Raw genomic sequence first — 23,374 nt, 5'->3', positions numbered from 1 at the left:
GCAACAAGATTATCGAACAGTGAACAGGGGTGGTGGTAATGGGGATCTCCTCCCTCCCCAAATGATCCAGACTTCCCAACCTCAAGACCTGCACCATAAACACTCAGAGTAAATGTTCTGAGCAGGGTCCCTGATAATAGGCTGTATGCGCAAGACTCCTGCGTCTCCTCTCCAAGCCCGCTCTTTCAAGTAACCCTCTGGATTCTGGGGTGCAGAATAGTTCATTGGGCAAATATTTGCTGAGTGTCTACTATGTGCCAGACCCAGCAGGGAACAGAGTCTTCCCAGCACAGACTGACCAGTATGACCTTGAGACACCAATTGTGAAATGAGTGGCCAGTCCTGAGCAAAATCCACTCCTGCAGCCAGCCAGCCAGCCACACTCCCACACACACCAGGGGACCCACTTCAGCAAGGTGACTGGGGAGACCACCATATCAGGGGCACAGGGTGGTAGGACTAAGGGCCGACACTGGTGGGCCCTGCACCCACTTAACAGCTAGTCCAGTCCGGGTACTTGGTGCCTCTGACAGTGACTGGATGGACCCCAAGTCTGGTCCTGAGACATGCTCCACTTGCTGTTGGCTGTGGTTTTCCCATCGGCCTCTGTTCAGAAAGTCTCCCTTATTCCAAAATATTAGTAATGGAGGGGCATGGGCCGACTTAAACCAAACACCTTACAGTGAGATGGGGCAGACACACTAGTGAACAAGCTCAGACAGTAAAGAACCTGCCTGTGATACAAGAGACCTGGGTTTGATCCCTGGATTGGGAAAATCCCTTGGAAAAGGAAATGGCTACCCACTCCAGTATTCTTGCCTGAGAAATCCCACGGACAGAAGAGCCTGGAGGGCTACAGTCCATGTGGTTGCAAAGAGTCGGACATGACTGAGTGACTAACACAGCAACATATTTAAAAAGGAAGCTTCCACAGAAACAAACAGAATGAACTTACGGTCGCCGGGGAGAGGGGAAGAACTGGGAGAAGAGATATTTGGGATCAACATTTGAAGTGAAGTGAAAGTCGCTCAGTTGTGTCTGATTCTTTGCAACCCTGTGGACTATACAGTCCATGGACTTCTCCAGGCCAAATACCGGAATGGGTAGCCTTTCTCTCCTCTAGGGGATCTTCCCAACCCGGGGACTGATCCCAGGTCTCCTGCATTGCAGGCGGATTATTTACCAGCTGAGCCACAAGGGAAGCCCAGCATGTACATGCTGCTGTATTTAAAATGGATAACCAACAAGGATCTACTGGACAGCACAGGGAACTCTCAATGTTATGTGGCAGCCTGGGTAGAAGGGAAGTTTAGGAGAGAATCGATACATGTATATGTATGGCTGAGTCCCTTTGCTGTTCACCTGAAACTATCACAACATTAACTGGCTATACTCCAATATAAAAAGCTTAAAAATAAAAAGAAAGCTTCCAGCTTGGTAAGATATCAAACTCCCAAAGGGCTTTGGGAGTCGGAGGCCCAGCTGCTGCTGGCCTATAGGCAACCATCAAAGAGCTAGATGCCAGGCCCCTGACTCCCTTCCTGCCAGCACTGAACACTGATGGCTGAAGGTCATAAGGCAACTCTTAGCAGCTCTCAGCTGCAGGCTTCTCACAGGCCAAACAAGGAGAACATCTGGCCTGCTGGCCTTTCAGTTTATCGTGAAAATGCTTTGGCCACTGAAGAACTGGCAGCTGTCAGATACTAGGTTTGCCACAATCATTTCAGTTAAAGCAGGGCAAAACAGCACCCAAGTATTAAGCTTCTGTGGTCCCCTGTATGCTGACTGAGAAAGGAGCCTCTCGTCCCCAGACACACCTGAGCTGCCCTGAGCAGGGAACCGGCTTCCCTCCCACTCTCTTAACAAAAGGCTGGGAACTAGGCTGGCCAAGTGGCAATCCTCCTCCCTGCTGGGTCCCCTGGGGCGGCGGGGTGGGGGGAGGGGTGGGAGGTCACCCCCTCATCTGGGCATTTGCGTGTCGAGGCCACATGGAGAAAATGTGATTCCTCCCCCTCCCCTACTTCCGCCACCAGAGACTGAAGTCATTCATAGCTCTGGTCTGCCAGTGTGAGTGTGTTCAGTGGGAGCAGGGGACACAAGGCCAGAAACTGGAGTGCTGGGGTGCAGAAGAGTTACTGTTTACTCAGTGCCAGGCACTTTCAGTTTTGCCATGCATGTTCTAATTTCGTGCTTAACACCACATAGACTTATTATCTTACAGCACGGGTCTGGAAGTCAAAAGTCCACAAAGGATCATACAAGTCTAGAGCACGGCATCAGCAGAGCTGATTCCTCCTGGAGGCTCCAAGGAAACTCTTCTTCTTGGTCTCACCCAGCTTCTAGAGCCTGCCTGCATCTTTCGGCTCATGGTCCCCTCCCAACAATCACATCCCTCCGACCTCTGCTTTTGATCTCCCATCTTCTCTGACTCTGCCTCTCCCGCCTCCCTTTTGTGTATGTAAGGATCCTTGTGATGACACGGGACGACCTGGATAACCCTGGAGAGTCACCCCATCTCAAGGTCCTTAATATTTATTTACTAGTTGCAGCATATGGGATCTTTTGCTGTCGTGCACAGACTCTCTAGTTGTGGCACCAGAATGCACAGGCTAAGCAGTTGCAGTGTGCAGGCTTAGTTGCCCCAGGGCATTTGGGAATCTTTGTTCCCTAACCAGGGATCGAACCAGGGTCCTTTGCGTTGAAAGGCAGATTCTTCAACCACTGAACCAGTGGGGAAGTCCCTCTCAAGGGACTTATAATCACATCTGCAAAGTCTCTTCTGCAATTTAAAGGAACAGTCACAGGTTCCAGAGGGCAGGACATGGACATGTTGGCAGGGGTAGGGGGACATTATTCTCCATCCACTTGCTACGCCTACTATAACTCTAGGAGATGACTATTGTTATCTTCACTTAACAGATAAGCGACTGAGGTGTGGGGGAGGTTCAGCTAACAAGTGGGAGAGCTGGGATTCAAACTGAAGGTAGCCCAGCTCCAGAGCTTTCCCCTCTGGGGAGAAAGGCATGAGGCTACTAGAGTGGGAGAGGCCTGGAGCCCTGCCACTCTGGCATCTGGCAGACAGTAGCCCCTGGCTGAGTTCTGGAACCTTAGGGAGTTTCCTGGGTAGGTGGCACAGGACACATTTCTGCCCTGGGTCCTCAGTCCGGAGACCTGGGTTCTAAGTGCAGCCCTGCCTCCCATGCCCTGGGAGATCAGGGACACTGGGCAAATCCCTCCAGTCTTCAGTTTCCTCATCTGGAGATGGGGGTGGAGAGACGCTGATCTCAAAACTCCTGTCTGCTTGCATGCTCACAGGTTCTATGACCCAGGCCCTGTCGGCGACCTGGTGTTGTGGGTCTCACACCTTCCAGGAGAAATCTCAGGAAATGTCACTGTAAACACCAATGAACACATAGCATCAACTTCCCTGGGTCTGTCCTCCAGCCACTCCCATTTTTGTCTTCATTTTACTGATAGGAAACCAAACTCAGATTGCATACTGGGCTCATGAGCTTCCTCCAGGATTTTGCAAGTTGAAGGCAAAAATGGATGAAATAAGAGAACAGGCTCCTGCCGCTAGCAGTCCAGAGGTCCTTCCTCGACATCAGCCATCCCTGAGGGATGGTGTCCATTCTCACTTGTGTGGGATGCAAGGCCAAAATGAACAATGCAAAGATCTATGTATCCCATTTAAGTGACTGTCCTTTATTCAGAGATCATGCCCTTTTTCAGTGTTAAAAAATCTTTTTTATTTGTCCATGCCTCTCCACTTGAGGGATCTTAGTTCCCCAACCAGAGATGGAACCCAGACCCTTGGCAGGGAAAGCCCTTAATCCTAACCACTGGATCGCCAGGGAAGTTCTTTAAAAAATAATCTTGGAATTTCTGTGGGAGGATAAGTGGTTATGACTTCGCCTTCCGATGCAGGGGGTGTACCAATCTCTGGTCAGGGAGCTAAGATTCCACACGCCTCACGGCCATAAAACCAAAACATAAAACAGAAGCAATATTGTAACAGATTCAATAGAGACTTGAAAAAAAATCGGTTTGGAAGAGATTATGGTTGGTTACGGCTGATGGTAGGGTTTGGGTCAGGTTGGGAGTGGCGGTGCGTAAGATGGCAAAATGAAAAGTTGGCAACTCTGTGTTGGTCTCTAGAGTATGTTTGGAAATGTTAGACGTCTCAAAGTCTGGGGGCCACTGAGTACCCTCCTCTCTCTCCTCAGGCAGCCTCCAAGCACAAGGTTCCCTTTGCTTTCCAGTCTGGGAGGTCTGCGAGGGCCTAGAGCGAGGGGTGGGGGTGAGAGAGAGATGGGACAGCCTTGATGGGAGAAACCTCTGCTGCCTTTGTGAAGCTGGGGCAGGGTGGGGGTGAGATAATCACCCTGGAATGCGAGGGGCCAGCAGGGGAGAATACCTCTTGAGTGGAGGAGTCCCAGCCGGCCTTGGCAGCCTCTGTGTTTTTCCTCCTTCCTTCCTCTCACCCGCTGCGATGGCACAATGGACAATGGCAGGCACACAATCCCCACGGAGGAGATGGGCCGGTGCAGCTGACCCCGACTCTGGGGACCTGCAAGCCTGTACCCACCCCCTCCCACCCCTATTGGAACCCTTGATCCCTGGCCCTGCAGCCCCCGTAGCTTCCTGTTTGCCTGCTCTATTTGTCTGGCCCCAGGGACAGAGCTGATCCTTGAACTCTGAGTTCCACATCGCCAGGACCAGTGAGCAGCAGCAAGGCCTGGGCTGGGCTTATCAGCCTCTGAGCCCAGCCCTGCCTGGACACATAAATAGGCTGGGGGAGAGCTGGCTGATTAGACTGCTGGCCATTGAGGTAAGTGCTGCTACCCGCTCCCCAGCTCTAGGCATTTGAGGCTCTGGGATGCTGGCCGGAGCCTCTACCCCAGGCTGGGGGCTCTGGACCCCTGGCCCTCCCCACCCTGTGCCCCGCCTCCTCCTCCCTGGCTGGAGTGAGTAGGGGATGCATGGGCTTCTTCAAGCCCTGCTCAGCTGGGCCCCTCTTCTCCTCCAGGTCACCCACATCCCTTCAAGATGAAAGCCGTGGTGCTGACCTTGGCTGTGCTCTTCCTGACGGGTAGGTGCCCCGAACCTAGGGAGCCAACGATTCGGGGGAGGCTTCTCCCTGAACCCCTGCGGACCACCCTCCTGGGCCCAGGAAGCAGAATTACTCCTTTCCACCCCTCTCCCCTGCCAAGCACTTCTGCTTAGATCCCAGCCCAGAGCTGGTCTGATCTGGGTCTCCCCTCTCCTTCCCAGGGAGCCAGGCTCGGCATTTCTGGCAGCAAGATGAGCCACAGTCGTCCTGGGATCGGGTGAAGGATTTTGCCACCGTGTATGTGGAAGCAATCAAGGATAGTGGCAGAGACTATGTGGCCCAATTTGAAGCCTCCGCTTTGGGAAAACAGCTCAAGTAAGAACCCGCTTGTGCCTGGGGCAGGGGTCAGGGGTGTTGGTGCTGGGGGATGGAGAAGCCTGTGGGAAGAAGCAGCCAGACTGGCCCAACCCCCACCTCCTATTTGATGGGCCCCATAGAAGCAAGAAGTGGGATCCACAAGCAGGATCAGGGCCCCCCAGTAAGGGGCAGACCAGCGCTGTCTGGTCAGTATTCTCCGCACTGCACTCTGCCCTTGCCTATTCTTAACTCCCTTCTCAGCTCCAGCCAGCAACAGAGATGGCTGTCTTCAGAGAGGAGAATGGGCTGGAAGAGTAGAGACTAGGTCCTTAAAAGGCCCACCTTTGGGGACAGACAGGATCAGGCACCAAAACCAGCTTCAGCTCTATCTCCTTCTAATTCCTGCATCCATCTGGTCAATGGGATGCAGTGGGGAGTGGGGGGCAGACCGTGGATGGGAGACGCTAGGCTAAGGATCTGTCCCCAGCTACCCCACATTCAGGCACAGGTGTGCCCAGGTCTCACACGGGGCAAGCACGGGCGCTGGGCTGCAGCTCTGGGGGTAGCCAGGGGGCCCAGGAGGTTTAGCCTGAGCCCTCCTCTCTCTCCCCTTTCAGCCTGAAACTCCTGGACAACTGGGACACCCTGGCCAGCACCTTGTCCAAAGTGCGTGAACAGCTGGGCCCGGTGACCCAGGAGTTCTGGGACAACCTGGAGAAGGAGACAGCGTCGCTGAGGCAGGAGATGCACAAGGACCTGGAGGAGGTGAGGCAGAAGGTGCAGCCCTACCTGGACGAGTTCCAGAAGAAGTGGCACGAGGAGGTGGAGATCTACCGCCAGAAGGTGGCGCCGCTGGGCGAGGAGTTTCGCGAGGGCGCGCGCCAGAAGGTGCAGGAGCTGCAGGACAAGCTGAGCCCGCTGGCCCAGGAGCTCCGCGACCGCGCGCGCGCGCACGTGGAGACGCTGCGGCAGCAGCTGGCGCCCTACAGCGACGACCTGCGCCAGCGGCTGACCGCGCGCCTGGAGGCGCTCAAGGAGGGCGGCGGCAGCCTGGCGGAGTACCACGCCAAGGCCACCGAGCAGCTGAAGGCGCTGGGCGAGAAGGCCAAGCCGGCGCTGGAGGACCTCCGCCAGGGCCTGATGCCCGTGCTGGAGAGCCTCAAGGTCAGCATCCTGGCCGCCATCGACGAGGCCTCCAAGAAGCTGAACGCCCAGTGAGATGCCTCGGGCTGCCCCACCCTGGGCATCTCTTCGGTTTCTTAGAATAAACATTTCCGGAGTGGAACGCGCGTGATGGGTTTTTTTTGTTGTTGTTTGAAGATTCGATGATGATTTTTAAACAATAAAGTTTTCCAAAAGCCAAAAATTCTGTTTGGGGAGAATGGGCATGGGGGGATCCTGGAGGGGCCTCCAGGGGGTAGTGGTCAGGGACACCTGGTGATGTCCCAATGGAGTCCTGAGCTCCAAACACTGGCCTCTCAGGGCCTTAATGTTACAGGGACTGCTTGTCTGGGGGCTGAAGGGTGGGGCAGGAGATGCTCTTTCATTAGGAGGCCCAAACAGGAAGGAAAGAGAGGACCAGGCAAAGTGACAGATGATCCAATGCAGGTGCCCTCAAAGAGCTTCAAGCAGGAAGTACTGGCTTTGCTGGGAGAGGTGGGCTCCCTGTGCCCAGCGTTTCTCCCGGCAGAGGACATAGCTCCCCAGCCCTTCTGCTCAAGGGCAGCTGAGGTTGGAGGGACCTCAATGAGCCTGTGGACTTCAAGGTTCCCACAGTAACCTTCCTGTGGTTCCTTCCTAGGGCAGGTTCAAATGAAGGGCTTGGCGCTTGCTCCTTCCTCCCTTATTAATTCAAAATGTACTTTAACAAACACATTCTTTGTCACCAGGGCCTCTTGCCACTCCTCACACTCCCACCCAGCTCCAGAACAGCTGCTGTTTCCTCAGGCTCAGCAGCGCTAGCCCCATCTTCATGGCTCCAAGCCTGCCAGCCCCTGTATTCTGACCTAAGAAAAATAATCACCACCTCTTGCAAGTAACTAGCTCATTCTAATCTCCAAGATGCTTTCATATCCATCATCTCACTGTACGCTTTCCCAGATCCTGGGTGGTATGGATGCAGAAGCTAGAGCTTGGAGATGTGAACTCATTTCCAAGACTGAATAGCAGGATGCCCTAGGTTGCCCTTTCTAAAAATATGTGCCTTTGAGCATCCATGATTATTAAAAAAAAAAAAAAAAAGGCCAGGCATTGAAGTTTGTATGTAATTGAGTGTTCCCAGCCAGCTCCTCTTCACACTAAGGTACACACCTCCTCTCCCCACCCCACCCCCACCATGTGCATCCTTGTGGCTTTAAGATGCAAAGATCTGGGCAGTGCACTCAGGGGGCTTCTCTTTCCCTCTCCTCTCAGGGCATTTTGCCCTTGGTGCTGGATAATCTACCCCTCCTCCATCTCCAGTGTATCTTAACTGCAAAAAGGAGTGGGCTTTTTTAGTTCCTAACCATTTGAGCTACGTTGTAACAACAATAGGAGTAACTAAGCCTTTTTCTGAGTCAGTTGAGCAGAATATGGCAGCTCACCTGGGCTTGAGGTCAGTTTACTGACTCAGTGACACTGGGCAAGTGCCTTCACACTTGGGAGCCTCAGTCTTATCACTGGAAGAGCAGGGAGGGGAGCTGCTCAGGGGGTCTGTGGTTCTGGAACTCTCCTGCATGAACATTTGACGGGTGGTGGGGACACAAGGGCTGCAGCCTGTGTTGGGTGACCTCGGGCCCCTCCTCAATTCCCAGGACACAGGGCCCCCACTCCAGTCCTGGCCCCAAGGGGACAGTCAGCTCAGCCTGTAGTGACAAGGGCAGCCATTTGCCAAGTGCCTTGGAGGTGCCAGGTGCTGTGCACTCTCTCAGCGCCTTCATACATTCTCAACAGACCTGCAATGGACCAAGTACCATTGTACCCACTGTACAGATAAGAAACTGAGGCTGATATGAAGTGACAGAGCCAAGACTAGAGCCCAGGTGTATCTTACTTTAACCACGACCCCCTTTGGCCTCCTTCCCCCAAGTGCAGTTGGCGGAGGTGGGGGCAAGAAGCCCAGGCAGTGCACGTCCACCCCAGAATTTTGATGAAGACTCACAGTCTCAACTCTGATAATGATGTAAAATGCCAGGTGCAAGGCCTGGCACAGAGCACACACTCAATCATGCTACACAGTACTTGAGAGTGTATTCAAATATTGCCAGACCTAGCGTCCCCTTTGCTCCTCCACGCCAAACTGTCCATGCAGGCAGGCGAGGTAAGGTCATTCCTACCTTGCTCCACCCAGCTGCTAAGAGGTGGGTGGGGCACCAGTCCCAGGCCTGCTTGAGTCGGAGCCAGTCCCGAGCCCACCCACAGAAGAACCCCAGCACATTCTCGGCCCAGACATGGCAAGTGCAGGACACCCCACTCACGGCAGTTTCTCATCCAGCTTTATTGGAAGGCCAGCACACCCTGGGGTGGGCCCGGTCCGGGGTGGGGCGAGAGGTCACTGAGAATGCTGTTCTTGTAAGTGACCTTTGAGGGCAGCCCTGGGAGGCTGCTGGACCCAAGGAGCTAGTAGGATGGATAGACAGGTGGACTTGGGGTACTGAGATCTCAGACGGCCTCACGGTGGAGACTGTGTGGGATTGGAAGCAGATTCCTGGATGTCACTTGAACTTGCCCTTGAACGAGCTCCAGTAGTCTTTCAGGGAGCTGAAGCTCTCAGTCATCCAGTCTCTGAAGGTCAAAAAGGTGAGGGGAGCAGCTGGGGTGGGGGTGAGAGTTGTCTCTGGGCAGTGACAACTATGGCACTCCCACCCTCCCCCCACTGGCGCTCTCCCAGCCCTCTCAACCCCACCCAGCAATGCCCCAAGGTTGGGACCCCCTATAGCTGCCCCCCAGGAGAGGATGTTGAGGGTAATGATGGCAACCCAACCAAGGTCAACCCGAGTTTCTCCAGCTGCGGGCAGATGGTGGATCTGAAGCAAGCTGGAGAGGAGTGACTGATCTGGGAGATGTGTAAGGTCAGGACTGCCATTCTAGTGGAGGTGAGTGATCCCCCCTAGAATTGTACATCCTGGTGGCTCCAGGCGGGGTGGGGCAGAGGGAGGCAGTCTCTCATTTGGACAGTCATCAGAGGGTTGATAGCTGTGTGATCTGGGGCAGGTCACTTGATTAAGTGAGCCTTGGTTTCCTAGTCTGCAAAATGGTGAAAATAATATCTACTCCATAGTGGGTCTTGAGGAGTAACAGTGTTTGTGAACACCTCTGCTATGGGAATGCCAATGAGGATGGAGTGGAGGTGGGGAAGTTGGGTGGGGATAGCAGAGGACTGGTGGGCAGGGGCAAGGTGGGAGAAGAAGCACTGACTTCTGCTCACATGCTCCAAGGACTTGAAACAAGTCAGAAACACAGACACACACTGGCACACACACACGCACACACACACACACAAACTGGGCTGAAATTGAGTTGCTGCTAAGTCGCTTCAGTCGTGTCCGACTCTGTGCGACCCCATAGATGGCAGCCCACCGGACTCCCCCGTCCCCGGGATTCTCCAGGCAAGAACACTGGAATGGGTTGCCATTTCCTTCTCCAACGCATGAAAGCGAAAAGTGAAAGTGAAGTTGCTCAGTCATGTCCAACTCTTCAAGACCCTATGGACTGCAGCTTAGCAGGCTCCTCCGTCCATGGGACTTTCCAGGCAAGAGTACTGGAGTGGGGTGCCATTGCCTTCTCTGGAAATTAAGTTGGGTGGGGCTAAACCTCCAACCAGATTATCAGGAAAGGAAAATGGAAGTGAGGGCAAGGAGGGAGAAAGAAGGACGACAGAGGGAGGAGAGGCAAGATGCAGTGCCCCTCCGTCATCTCTCCCTGCGAGGGAGCCTGCCTTACAGAGAGAAAGGAAGCTCAGGGAGGCACAGCCCCCTGCCAAGCTTCTCACCGAGCAGGGGCAGGTAGGGCTGGGGGCGGGGAGGTGAGGGCATACCTGGTCTTCTGGACCACATCCTTGGCAGTTGTGGTGGCCTCCTTCACATAGCCCTTCATTTTGTTCAGAAGGGATCCCTCCTCGGCCTTGGTAGCTTCTATGAGGAGAGCAGCACTGAGTGGGGTGGATCAGCCTCTGGGGAACCTTTGGCTCCTGCCCAGCTCCCATCGGGGCCCTGCATTCCCCAGCCACCTGCCAAACTGCCCCGTCCCTGCCCCCAGCCCAGTCCCCTCTAGCGTCTTACCGGGCAAGATCAGGAGTGCCAGGAAGGCAGCCACAAGGAGCAACCGGGGCTGCATGGTGCCTTGGTTCCTGCAGGGAAGGGACCTGTGAGCTGTTCCTCAAGTCCCCACCCCCTTCACCACCAGGCAGCCCTCCCTGGGGAGATGCGCTGGTCCCTAAAGCAGGGCCTGAGCTGGGTCAAGTCGGGAGGAGAGAGGGCTAATGTGGGGGAGGTTATGGGCTTTCTGACAGGGGACTTGGGGACCCAGAGCAGAGAGAGCAAGGAGGGTCGTGGAGCAGGAACCCCCCAGACCAGGAATCAAGACACCTGGATTCTGGCCAGGTTTCTGCCACTAACACACTGAGTGACTCTGGGTGACTCTCTGCCCTCGCCAGGGCTTAGGTTTTCTGTCTGGGGCACGACTGAGGTGTCTGAGTCTTCTTCTAATCCTAAACATGCAGAGCGAGCAGAAAATGGAGCCAGTGGCAGTCCCAGCTCCACCACTAGGCTCTGTGTGGCTTTGGGCAAGTGACCTTCCCCTAGGGACCTCGGTCTCCCCATCCATCAAGCCTTAAGGCTTCCTCAGCTCTACAAGCGCTTCTGCAGGCTTCGCTGGCTGGGCTGGGCACAGACCCCTCCCCATCCTGCTCTCCTCCCGGCAACCCCCAGGGAGCCTTACCTGGAGCGGCTGCCTCTTGGGATGAACTGCGTACGCAGGCAAGAGGGTTCGGACCTGTTTTATATTGTCCCCAGGACACAGGGCAGCGTGAGGGCCCAGGCAGCCGGGCAAAGGTCACCTGCTGATCAATCTAGACCAGGCCCCGACAGAGGGTAGCCAGAGGCACCCAGGCCTGCTAGGAGCTGGGAAATCTCTAGAAAGCTGAGGGGGCCCACCCGGCTCTCTGCTAGTCCTATGGCTTGGACCCGGGGAGACCCCATTTCTGAGCAGCCTGGTTCCCCAGGGAGAGGCTAGTGAGATGGGAGAAGGGATTGGGGGACAAACCTCGCTCATCCCTTTGCCCTTTGTTTCCAGGTCCTTCCCCACTTTAAGCCCTGCCAACAGCCTGCAAAGTGGGGGTGATGTGAGAGGGGGACTGGCTTCTTCAGACTGGACACAACTCAGCTGGCTGGGCTGGGGTGTCTAGAGTGAAGTCACAGAAGGCCTGAGGGCAGGGGCTTGTGCAGAGGTGGGACACAGTTGAGCGCCCACAGCCCCCTCCCCAGGATCTCCATCTCTGGGCTTCAGTCCCGGGTGCAGCTGACCCAAAAGCCTCCTTGAACTGTTTGATCCCAGAGCAGCGGGTGGTGGAGGAAGGTCAAAGGCTGCTGAGCCCCAAGCCTTTATCCTACCGCCTTCTCTCCTCACCTTGCCCTCTGGACCCACTGATAACGTCCCCAGGTGGCAGGATCCGGGCTCCTAGTTGAGGCCCTACCCTGACTGTGCCGCTGGGCCTGAGGACAGCGCTGAGTACCTCTCGACCTCAGGCCTCAACCTCCTCAGCTTGGAGATACCAGTCCCCGTAGTCCCCTGGCTGGGCAGACAACTGGAAGGAACCAAGTTTGTGGTGCGGCCAGTCTAGCGGAAAGAGGGGCCAGACAAGCTCTAAGGGGCAGTCGTCTGTCCAGCATAGGTCTGGGTCCTTCCCAGGGTGAAGGGTCCCCTGGGCCCATACTGGGAGCTGTAGCCTGAATGGCAGGATCAGGGGGCTTTGTCTTCTGGATGTGAAGACTTCAGAGTCAAGAAAATCTCAGTTTAAATGATGCTTTTGGCACTTATTCATATGACCCAGGGCCAGAGAGCTAACATCTCAGTGCCTTGATGTTCTCTGTAAAATGGGGCTAGACCTCTGATATGCTAGCGTTGTAAAAGTTTCTGAAAGGGTTAGTTGGCCACTCATGTCTGACTCTTTATGACCACCCAGAAATCACCAGGCTTCTCTGTCCATGAGATTCTCTAGGCAGAAACACTGGAATGGTTGGCCATTTCCTCCTCCAGGGGATCTTCCTAACCCAAGGATGGAATCCAGGTCTCTTGTATTGTAGGTGGATTCTTTACCAGCCGAGCCAGCAGGGAAGGCCAGAATTCTTGTGAAATATACATGAAATAGGTACAAAGACCATGAAGGGGGCTCAATAAATCTCTCCTTTCTTACAAACACCTGTCCGTCCTCAGACAGCATAGTCTAAAGTCAGGATGAGCCTCCAGTGTAGAAGTAGGGCTTTTGGCAGGCGGCCTTCTTCTTGTCACGCGAGTGTCTGTTCCTCGGTTCTTTGTCTCATCACAACAAAGATTTGGAGTGACGGTCATTAAAGCCCCCTCAGCGAGTCACAGCTCTCAGGTCTTGGGTAGACCGTGTTATGGCTCTCAGGTCTCGAAAGGACCATTTTATAGCTGTTAGACAAATCAGTGTTACAGCTCTATTTTATTTAGAAGATGGCAGGGAAATCCATCTTCGAGGCATGAGGACACGTTGATCTAAAGACACGAGGAGAAAAGCGTGGGGGAGCGCGCGGGGGAGGGAGAGAGAGAGAAAGGGCGCACGCACGCGGGAGAGAAAGAAAGGGAGAAAAGTGCTTTGGCTCCTCTTTTCATACGTTTTTCCCTCCACCTGGGCAGCCCTGTGCAAACTGGGCTTAGCCAGGCGTGCTGCTGAAGTCTTCACTCTGGTCCTCGGACCTTCCTTTGACCTTACTTGTCTTTTAGCCACCACCATTTTGGACTCCTTTTCCCTATTCTACCTACCGAACATTCTCAAGAAGAAGCAACTAAACATAACCATGTGAAACCAGAGGCCCAGTAAAGGGACCTGGCCCTACCTTCAGAATTCTTTATCTGTGGCTGAAAATTGAAATTTCTCCTTAGAGATTTGTTTCTTTGACTGAAACCTGATTATCTGTAAAACTGCAAATAGATTCCTGAGAAGTAGATATTATTAACCCCATTTGATAGGCAGAAACCTAAGGCAGGGCTGGAGACATAGCCAGGTGCCCATATTCCATCCATGGCAGAGTTGGGAACCAGAATCCAGGTCTTCTAATACGCACACTGGGACCAAACCACATGGAGAGATGAGACCCTTGGAGGTTTATCAGTCACTCAGAGTGCATCAGTTTCAGTCTCTTCCTGAGCACAGACTGTGGTGATGGGGTGGGGAGGGGAGGAAGGTGACTGGGAGGTCCTGAAGGATTTGGACTTTGGGGAGGTAGAGGGCAGCCATGTCCACTTCCCTCTTCGTTCTGATCTCTTCCTTCTCCCCAGAAGTGAGGGTCACAGTGGGAATCCAGATTCCAGGCTGGGCTGGGGCATGCTGGGTTGGACTGGCTAGAACCCTTGGCCCTGGTTCCTCCAACTCTCCTTCCATGTGTGTGGAGCCTCTGGAGGAGGTCACCCTCTCTCCCCTGGGTGGCAATGGGCCAGTGAGCCCAGGGAGGTCAGAAGATGTGGGCAGAGAGACCCAGCGGTGTGGTGTCAAGCTGGGTAGAGAACCGGAGAGTGTGGGCCTCTGCAGCTGGGTTGAGACATGCCCTGGGGCCTGGGACCTTACCTCATTCCAAGGGCGTGGCCTCTGTGTGCCTGTGCCCCTCCCAGCAGCTCCAGGTGGGTCTCAGTGGGGCGATCTGAGGAAGGGTCTGATCAGTGGCCCAACCTAAGCTGCCTCTCCTTCCCTTCTTCTCTCCCTCCCCCAAGCATAGCTCCCCTGGGATGAGAATGCTGCTCCAGCCCTGGACCCTATACCTGGCAACGGGCAGGGAGGAGGGGCGGGAGGATGGGGAGAAGGTCTGACCAGCTGGGCCGAAAGTGGTCCTCTAGGGTTAGGCTAAATCTCTCTGCTTCCACCTGTGTGCGAGTGAGGCTTAGCTCACGAGCCTCTGTGACCCATGCCCCTGCCACAGGGCTGGACTGGGCAGCGCTGACTCAGCCCTGCCAGCCAGAGGCCCCGATTCACCATGGCCTTCTGTGCTGGAAGTTCCTCCTAGCGTCTCACCCAGGTCTTCCCACCCAGGAGCCACCCCCTTTGAGCTCTGCCCTGGGTGGACGGCCAGTGTGGAGCAAACACGGGGACCTGTGTCCATGTGATCGGCCCGTCCCTGGCTGGGCCTGAGTCGTTCCCTCCTGCTTCTGGGCTCGGGCTGCCCACCGGTTTGATCTCTGTTTTGGGGGCAGGAGGGTGGCCATAGGTGATGCTAGAGTCTCAGCCTCATCACCTCATTGACCGTTAGGTCTGTCTGTTGTACAGATAAAGAGATTGAGGCTCAGAAAGGGATATGATTCACCCAACGTCACATAGCCCTTTGTGCCCACACATGTGGCCGTGCCCTGACTCACAGGGCCAGGGTCTGCTGGAGCTGCCGGCGCTCACGTCCTTTCCATCAGCAGCTCAAACAATCTAAGACAGGGCACAGTTCAGTTCAGTCGCTCAGTCGTGTCCGACTCTTTGCAACCCCATGGACCGCAGCACGCCAGGCCTCCATGTCCATCACCAACTCCTGGAGTTTACTCAAAGTCATGTCCATTGAGTCGGTGATGCCATCCAGCCATCTCATCCTCTATCATCCCCTTCTCCTCCCACCTTCAACCATTCCCAGAATCAGGGTCTTTTCAAATGAGGGGGCACAGGGGCCTCTCATTCTCTGCCACACCCTAGAAGTAACCTGTTCACAGACTGATACACAGCATGCTCCCCGGGACTTCCTCAGCTGTCCAGTGGTCAAGACTCTGCACTTTCACTCCAGGGAGCACAGGTCCCATCTCTGGTTGTGGAACTAAGATCCTGCATGCTGGACAATGTGTCCAAAACGCAAACAAAAAAACCCCATGATCCCAACCAAGGAGGTCAAACTCAACTGAGAGTCCTTGGTGACTCACTGCCCTCTTCGCCTTTGGCCCGGTTTTGGGGAAGGTGTGGGGCCAGAGGTGAGCACCTACTTTGCACCCAGCCCATGCTAGACTGTGCCTGATTTGGGAGTGTTGCAAGGCGGTGAAATTTTCAGGGGCAAAACATGGCCCATGCTTGATGAGCGCTGACTGTGGGCCAGGTATGGCTCCCAGCATTACTCAGCTTACCTTCCTGACGCGGTAGTCAAGAGGCATGCACTAGTTTATCCCCTACTGAGGCACACACGGGGCTCAGAGAGGTTAAGAAACTTGCCCAAGGTCACACAGTCAGTATGTATGGAGCCCACACACAAACCCAAGGAGTCTGATCCCAGCATTGGAAGCCTTAATAACTACCGCGAGATGGTAGGGGCAGACCAGTGCTGTCTGGTTGCTATTTTCTGCAATGCACTCCTCCCCTTCCTATTCTTAACTCCCTTCTCAGCTCCAGCCAGCAACAGAGATGGCTGTCTTCAGAGAGGAGAATGGGCTGGAAGAGTAGAGACTAGGTCCTTAAAAGGCCCACCTTTGGGGACAGACAGGATCAGGCACCAAAACCAGCTTCAGCTCTATCTCCTTCTAATTCCTGCATCCATCTGGTCAATGGGATGCAGTGGGGAGTGGGGGGCAGACCGTGGATGGGAGACGCTAGGCTAAGGATCTGTCCCCAGCTACCCCACATTCAGGCACAGGTGTGCCCAGGTCTCACACGGGGCAAGCACGGGCGCTGGGCTGCAGCTCTGGGGGTAGCCAGGGGGCCCAGGAGGTTTAGCCTGAGCCCTCCTCTCTCTCCCCTTTCAGCCTGAAACTCCTGGACAACTGGGACACCCTGGCCAGCACGTTGTCCAAAGTGCGTGAACAGCTGGGCCCGGTGACAACCTGGAGAAGGAGACAGCGTCGCTGAGGCAGGAGATGCACAAGGACCTGGAGGAGGTGAGGCAGAAGGTGCAGCCCTACCTGGACGAGTTCCAGAAGAAGTGGCACGAGGAGGTGGAGATCTACCGCCAGAAGGTGGCGCCGCTGGGCGAGGAGTTTCGCGAGGGCGCGCGCCAGAAGGTGCAGGAGCTGCAGGACAAGCTGAGCCCGCTGGCCCAGGAGCTCCGCGACCGCGCGCGCGCGCACGTGGAGACGCTGCGGCAGCAGCTGGCGCCCTACAGCGACGACCTGCGCCAGCGGCTGACCGCGCGCCTGGAGGCGCTCAAGGAGGGCGGCGGCAGCCTGGCGGAGTACCACGCCAAGGCCACCGAGCAGCTGAAGGCGCTGGGCGAGAAGGCCAAGCCGGCGCTGGAGGACCTCCGCCAGGAAGGTTCAAACAGGAAGGAAAGAGAGGACCAGGCAAAGTGACGGATGATCCAATGCAGGTGCCCTGAAAGAGCTTCAACCAGGAAGTACTGGCTTTGCTGGGAGCAGTGGGCTCCCTGTCCCCAGCGTTTCCCTAGGGCAGAGGACATAGCTCCCCAGCCCTCTTTCTCAAGGGCAGCTGAGGTTGAAGGGACTTCAGCGTGCCTGTGGACTTGAAGGATTAGGGCAGGTTCAAATGAAGGGCTTGGTGCTTGCTCCTTCCTCCCTTACTAATTCAAAATACACTTTACAAAACTCATACCTTTTCCTTTTTCACCAAGGCCTCTTGCCACTATTCACCCTCCCTGTCTGCTCAGGAAAAGCTGCAGTTTCCTTAGGCCCTGCCGTGCCAGCCCCATCCTTGGGGCTACAGACCTGTCAGGCCCGTTGTTTCTGACCTGAGTCAGGAAAACAATCACCATCTCTTGCAGTAACTAGCATATTCCAGTCTCCAAGAAGCTTTTCTATGCATCGTTTCACTGCATCCTTTCCCAGATCCTAGGTAGATTAAATGGATGGGAAACAGATGGGGAAACCATGGAAACAGTGTCAGACTTTGTTTTTTGGGGCTCCAAAATCACTGCAGATGGTGACGGCAGCCATGAAATTAAAAGACGCATACTCCTTGGAAGACAAGTTATGACCAACCTAGACAGCATATTTAAAAGCAGAGACATTGCTTTGCCAACAAAGGTCCATCTAGTCAAGGCTATGGTTTTTCCTGTGGTCATGTACGGATGTGAGAGTTGGACTGTGAAGAAAGCTGAGCGCTGAATAACTGATGCTTTTGAACTGTGGTGTTGGAGAAGACTCTTGAGAGTCCCTTGGACTGCAAGGAGATCCAACCAGTCCATTCTGAAGGAGATCAGCTCTGGGATTTCTTTGAAGGGAATGATGCTGAAGCTGAAACTCCAGTACTTTGGCCACCTCATGCAAAGAGTTGACTCATTGGAAAAGACTCTGATGCTGGGAGGGATTGGGGGCAGGAAGAGAAGAGGACGACAGAGGATGAGATGGCTGGATGGCATCACTGACTTGATGGACGTGAGTCTGAGTGAACTCCGGGAGTTGGTGATGGACAGGGAGGCCTGGCATGCTGCGATTCATGCGGTTGCGAAGAGTCGGACATGACTGAGTGACTGAACTGAACTGAACTGAACTGATGGATGCAGAAGTTAGAGCTTGGAAACGTGGGGTCATTTCCAAGATTGAACAGCAGGACGGGCTAGGTTGCCCTTTCTAGACCTATGTACTCCTGAGCATCTGTGATTATGTTTCTTTAAAAAAGTTGCTATCCATTCTAGTTTGTATGGACTTGAGTGTTCCCAGCAAGCCCCTCTTCACACTCAGGTATACACCACCACCCCCTGACCCCGCCCACCATGTGCATGTTTGTGGCTAAACAACAGAAGGAGTAACTACGCCTTTCTCTGTGTCAGCTGAGCAGAATATGGCAGCTCACTTGGGCTTGAGGTCAAGCTCTGCTGTTTGCTGACTCAGTGACACTGGGCAAGTGCCTTCACACTTGGGAGCCTCAGTCTTATCACTGGAAGAGCAGGGAGGGGAGCTGCTCAGGTAGTCTGTGGTTCTGGAACTCTCCTACATGAACATCTGATGGGTGGTGGGGTATCTTACTTTAACCACCACCCCCTTTGGCCTCCTTCCCCCAAGTGCGGTTGGGGGAGGTGGGGGCAAGAAGCCCAGGCAGTGCACGTCCACCCCAGGATTTTGATGAAGACACACAGTCTCAACTCTGATAATGATGTAAAATGCCAGGTGCAAGGCCTGGCACAGAGCACACACTCAATCATGCTACACAGTACTTGAGAGTGGATTCAAATATTGCCAGACCTAGCATCCCCTTTGCTCCTCCACGCCAAACTGTCCATGCAGGCAGGTGAGGTAAGGTCATTCCTACCTTGCTCCACCCAGCTGCTAAGAGGTGGGTGGGGCACCAGTCCCAGGCCTGCTTGAGTCGGAGCCAGTCCCGAGCCCACCCACAGAAGAACCCCAGCGCATTCTCGGCCCAGACATGGCAAGTGCAGGACACCCCACTCACGGCAGTTTCTCATCCAGCTTTATTGGAAGGCCAGCACACCCTGGTGTGGGCCAGGTCTAGGGTGGGGTGGGAGGTCACTGAGAATGCTGTTCTTGTAAGTGAGCTTTGGGGTCAGCCCTGGGAGGCTGCTGGACCCAAGGAGCTAGTAGGATGGACAGGTGGACTTGGGGTACTGAGATCTCAGGCGGCCTCAGGACTGGAGGGATTGGAGGCAGATTCCCAGAAGTCAGTGAACTTGCCCTTGAACGAGCTCCAGTAGTCTTTCAGGGAGCTGAAGCTCTCAGTCATCCAGTCTCTGAAGGTCAAAAAAGTGAGGGGAGCAGCTGGGGTGGGAGTGAGAGTTGTCTCTGGGCAGTGACAACTATGGCACTCCCACCCTCCCCCACTGGCGCTCCCCCCGACAACCCCACCCAGCAATGCCCCAAGACCTCAGGCTGGGACCCCCTATAGCTGCACCCCAGGAGAGGATGCTGAGGGTAATGATGGCAACCCAACCAAGGTCAACCCGAGTTTCTCCAGCTGCGGGCAGATGGTGGATCTGAAGCAAGCTGGAGAGGAGTGACTGATTTGGGAGATGTGTAAGGTCAGGACTGCCATTCTAGTGGAGGCGAGTGATCCCCCCTAGAATTGTACATCCTGGTGGCTCCAGGCGGGGTGGGGCAGAGGGAGGCAGTCTCTCATTTGGACAGTCATCAGAGGGTTGATAGCTGTGTGATCTGGGGCAGGTCACTTGGTTAAGTGAGCCTTGGTTTTCTTGTCTGCAAAATGGAGAAATAACATCCACTCTACGGTGGGTCCTGAGGACTAGAGGTGTTTGTGAACACCTCTGCTATGGAAATGCCAATGCGGATGGAGTGGAGGTGGGGAAGTTGGGTGGGAATAGCAAAGGACTGGTGGGCAGGGGCAAGGAGGGAGAGGAAGGACCGACCTCTGCTCACATGCGCCCAAAGACTTGAAACAAGTCAGAAACACAGACACACACACACACTGGGCTGAAATTGCCTTGAAAGTGAAAATTGCTCAGTGGTGTCCAACTCTTTGCGACCCCATGGACTGTACAGTCCATAGCATTTTCCAGGCCACAATACTGGAGTGGGTAGCCTTTCCCTTCTCCAGGGAATCTTCCCAACCCAGGGATCGAACCCAGGTCTCCCGCATTGCAGGCGGATTCTTTACCAGCTGAGCCACAAGGGAAGCCCGAGAACACTGGAGTGGGTAGCCTATCCCTTCTCCAGTGGATCTTTCTAACCCAGGAATCGAACCGGGGTCTCCTGCATTGCAGGTGGATTCTTTACCAACTGAGCTATCAGGGAAGCCCCCAAAATTGCGTTGGGTGGATCCAAACCTCCAGATTATCAGAAAAGGAAAATGGAAATGAGGGCAAGGAGGAAGAAAGGAAGATGACAAGGGGAGGCGAGGTGGGATGCGGTGCTTCTCCGTCGTCTCTCCCTGCAAGGGAGCCTGTTTTACAGAGAGAAAGCAGGTTCAACGAGGCGCAGGTCCTAAGTGGACATGGGAGAGACACAGGACCCCTATGGGGGCTCTCACCAAGTCCCGGGCAGGTAACAACCAAAGGCAGGAAAGTGAGGATGTACCTGGCCTGCTGGGCCACCTGGGACTCCTGAACACTGCTCAGGGCATCCTTGGCGGTCTTGGTGGCCTCCTTCACATAGCCCTGCATCTTGTCCAGCAGGGATCCCTCCTCGGCCTTGGTAGTTTCTGGGAGGAGAGCAGGACTGAGTGGGGTGGATCAGCTTCTGGGGAGCCCTTGGCTCCTGCTCAGCCCCCCATTGGGGTCTGGTATCCCCCAGCCACTTGCCAAGCCATCCCCTTCCCACGCCCAGCCCAGTTCCCACTGGCTGCTTACCGGGCAAGACCAGGAGTGCCAGGAAGGCAGCAAGAAGGAGCAGCCGGGGCTGCATGGTGCCTTGGTTCCTGCAGGGAAGGGTCCTGTGAGCTGTTCCTGAAGTCCCCACTCCCTCCACCACCACCAGGCGGCCCTCCCTGGGGAGATGTGGTGGTCCCTAAAACAGGGCCTGAGCCGGGTCAAGTCGGGAGGAGAGAGGGCTAATGTGGGGGAGGCTATGGGGTTTCAGACAGGGGACTTGGGGACCCAAGGCAGAGAGAGCAAGGGGGGTCATGGAGCAGGAACCCCCCAGACCAGGAATCAAGACACCTGGATTCTGGCCAGGTTTCTGCCACTAACACACTGAGTGACTCTGGGTGACTCTCTGCCCTCGCCAGGGCTTAGGTTTTCTGTCTGGGGCACGACTGAGGTGTCTGAGTCTTCTTCTAATCCTAAACATGCAGAGTGAGCAGAAAATGGAGCCAGTGGCAGTCCCGGCTCCACCACTAGGCTCTGTGTGGCTTTGGGCAAGTGACCTTCCCCTAGGGACCTCGGTCTCCCCATCCATCAAGCCTTAAGGCTTCCTCAGCTCTACAAGCGCTTCTGCAGGCTTCGCTGGCTGGGCTGGGCACAGACCCCTCCCCATGCTGCTCTCCTCCCCGCAACCCCCAGGGAGCCTTACCTGGAGCGGCTGCCTCTTGGGATGAACTGCGTACGCAGGCAAGAGGGTTCGGACCTGTTTTATATCGTCCCCAGGACACAGGGCAGCGTGAGGGCCCACGCAGCTGGGCAAAGGTCACCTGCTGATCAATCTAGACCAGGCCCTGACAGAGGGTAGCCAGAGGCACCCAGGCCTGCTAGGAGTTGGGAAATCTCTAGAAAGCTGAGGGGGCCCACCCGGCTCTCTGCTAGTCCTATGGCTTGGACCCGGGGAGACCCCATTTCTGAGCAGCCTGGTTCCCCAGGGAGAGGCTGGTGAGATGGGAGAAGGGATTGGGGGACAAACCTCGCTCATCCCTTTGCCCTTTGTTTCCAGGTCCTTCCCCACTTTAAGCCCTGCCAACAGCCTGCAAAGTGGGGGTGATGTGAGAGGGGGACTGGCTTCTTCAGACTGGACACAACTCAGCTGGCTGGGCTGGGGTGTCTAGAGTGAAGTCACAGAAGGCCTGAGGGCAGGGGCTTGTGCAGAGGTGGGACACAGTTGAGCGCCCACAGTCAGTTGAGATCCCACTAGGATCAGTCCCAGGTGCAGCTGACCTGAAAATTTCCTGAGCTGACCCCTTTCTTACAGGGGCTGGTGGGAGCAGGTCTAAGGCTGCTGAGCCCCAGGCCTTTGTTTTATCACCCCCTCTCCTCATCTTGCCCTCTGGACTCACTGATAATGTCCCCAGGGGGCAGACTGTGCAGCTGGGACTGAGGCCAGCGCTGAGTACCTCTCGACCTCAGACCTCAACTTCCTCAGCTTAGACATACCAGTCCTCGTAGTCCTGTGGCTGGGGAGGCAACCAAGCCTGTGGTGAGGCTGGTGTAGTGGAGAGAGGGGCCAGATGAGCTCGAAGGGACAGTCAGCTGTCCAGGAGATGCCCGGCCTCTTCCTGAGGTGAAGTGCCCCTTGGGCTCATACCAGGAGCTGCAGCCTGGATGGCAGCATTAGGGAGCTCTGTCTTCCACTGAGGTCTCAGAGCCAAGAAATTCTAGATTTAAATGGTGTCTTTGGCACCTACAGATATGACCCAGGGTCAGAGATCTAACATCTCATTGCCTCAATATTCTCCTCTGTAAAATGGGGCTAGGACATTGATACTCCAGAATTGTGGTGAAATAGAAGAGATATGTAAACGCAGCTGGTCCATGAAGGGGCTTGATAAATCTCTCCTTCTTTCTCCCAAACACCTGTCCTTCCTTAGACAGCATAGTCTGAAGGCAGAAGGAGCCTCCAACATAGAATTAGGGCTTTTGGCAGGTGGCCATCTTACCAGGAAGAAGCAACTAAACCTACCGTGGGAAGTCACAGGCCCGAGAAAGTGACCTAGCGCTACCTTCAGAATTCTTTTTCTGTGGCTGAAACTTGAAATTTCCCCCTTAGAGATTTATTCCTTTCACTTATACATGGTTATCTGTTAAAATGCAAATGAGTCCTGAGAAGTAGACCTTATTAGGGCTCCACCGGTAGTTCAGCTGGTGAAAACTCTGCGTGCAGTGCAGGAGACCTCAGTTCGATTCCTGGGTTGGAAAGATCCCCTTGAGGAGATAGGCTATCTGCTCTAGGATTCACAGGCTTCCCTGGTGGCTCAGGTGGTAAATAATCTGCCTGTGGTGTGGGAGACCTGGATTTGATGCCTGCGTTGAGGAGATCCCCTGGAGGAGGGCATGGCAACCCACTCTAGTATTCTTGCCTGGAAAATCCCCATGGACAAAGGAGCCTGGCAAGTTGTAGTTCATGGGGTTGCAAAGAGTCAGACATGACTAGGCAACTAAGCACAGCACAGAACAGACATTATTAACCCCATTTGATAGGCAGAAACCTAAGGCAGAGCTGGAGACATAGCCAGGTGCCCATATTCCATCCATGGCAGAGTTGGGAACCAGAATCCAGGTCTTCTAA

General features: G+C 54.9%; 3 protein-coding genes across 5 annotated transcripts; 2 read left to right on the top strand and 1 right to left on the bottom strand.

Annotated features, from left to right (window-relative positions):
- Positions 1 to 4,692: 4,692 nt before the first annotated feature.
- Positions 4,693 to 6,695, top strand: APOA1 (apolipoprotein A1). Its single transcript, XM_012095497.4, has 4 exons — positions 4,693 to 4,831; positions 5,030 to 5,092; positions 5,275 to 5,428; positions 6,028 to 6,695. The coding sequence occupies exons 2-4, from the start codon at positions 5,050 to 5,052 to the stop codon at positions 6,626 to 6,628; spliced, it is 798 nt and encodes a 265-aa protein (XP_011950887.2). The 5' UTR covers positions 4,693 to 4,831; positions 5,030 to 5,049; the 3' UTR covers positions 6,629 to 6,695.
- A 2,171-nt stretch (positions 6,696 to 8,866) lies between these two features.
- On the bottom strand, positions 8,867 to 21,485 carry APOC3 (apolipoprotein C3). 3 transcript variants are annotated; one of them, XM_060399709.1, is made up of 4 exons: positions 21,452 to 21,485; positions 20,791 to 20,858; positions 20,519 to 20,642; positions 8,867 to 9,172 (listed from the first exon to the last, which is right to left on the bottom strand). In XM_060399709.1, the coding sequence occupies exons 2-4, from the start codon at positions 20,843 to 20,845 to the stop codon at positions 9,103 to 9,105; spliced, it is 249 nt and encodes an 82-aa protein (XP_060255692.1). In that variant the 5' UTR covers positions 20,846 to 20,858; positions 21,452 to 21,485; the 3' UTR covers positions 8,867 to 9,102. The 3 variants fall into 3 exon arrangements, with proteins under 3 accessions (XP_060255692.1, XP_004016097.1, XP_060255691.1); XM_004016048.4 differs by lacking the exon at positions 8,867 to 9,172 and adding an exon at positions 18,920 to 19,218; XM_060399708.1 differs by lacking the exon at positions 8,867 to 9,172 and having other exon boundaries at positions 18,920 to 20,642.
- Positions 16,359 to 18,833, top strand: LOC132657854 (apolipoprotein A-I-like). The gene has a single exon (XM_060399710.1). It carries the CDS (start codon positions 16,436 to 16,438, stop codon positions 16,865 to 16,867), a length of 432 nt encoding a protein of 143 aa, XP_060255693.1. The 5' UTR covers positions 16,359 to 16,435; the 3' UTR covers positions 16,868 to 18,833.
- Positions 21,486 to 23,374: the final 1,889 nt, after the last annotated feature.

This window comes from Ovis aries, chromosome 15 (assembly GCF_016772045.2).
Source record: "Ovis aries strain OAR_USU_Benz2616 breed Rambouillet chromosome 15, ARS-UI_Ramb_v3.0, whole genome shotgun sequence".
Classification (NCBI taxonomy): Eukaryota; Metazoa; Chordata; class Mammalia; order Artiodactyla; family Bovidae; genus Ovis; species Ovis aries.
The sequence above is the reverse complement of the archived record's forward strand: the minus strand, read 5'-3'. Positions and strand labels throughout refer to the sequence as shown.

What these genes read in the sequence shown, in the direction of transcription:
- LOC132657854 (XM_060399710.1), top strand. Translation starts at nt 16,436, where the DNA reads ATGCACAAGGACCTGGAGGAGGTGAGGCAGAAGGTGCAGCCCTACCTG.
- APOA1 (XM_012095497.4), top strand. Translation starts at nt 5,050, where the DNA reads ATGAAAGCCGTGGTGCTGACCTTGGCTGTGCTCTTCCTGACGG. An exon ending in GGCTGTGCTCTTCCTGACGG is followed by an intron (nt 5,093 to 5,274) that starts GTAGGTGCCCCG and finishes TCTCCTTCCCAG; the next exon opens with GGAGCCAGGCTCGGCATTTC. An exon ending in GCTTTGGGAAAACAGCTCAA is followed by an intron (nt 5,429 to 6,027) that starts GTAAGAACCCGC and finishes CTCCCCTTTCAG; the next exon opens with CCTGAAACTCCTGGACAACT.
- APOC3 (XM_060399708.1), bottom strand. Translation starts at nt 20,845, where the DNA reads ATGCAGCCCCGGCTGCTCCTTCTTGCTGCCTTCCTGGCACTCCTGGTC. An exon ending in GGCACTCCTGGTCTTGCCCG is followed by an intron (nt 20,643 to 20,790) that starts GTAAGCAGCCAG and finishes CTCTCCTCCCAG; the next exon opens with AAACTACCAAGGCCGAGGAG.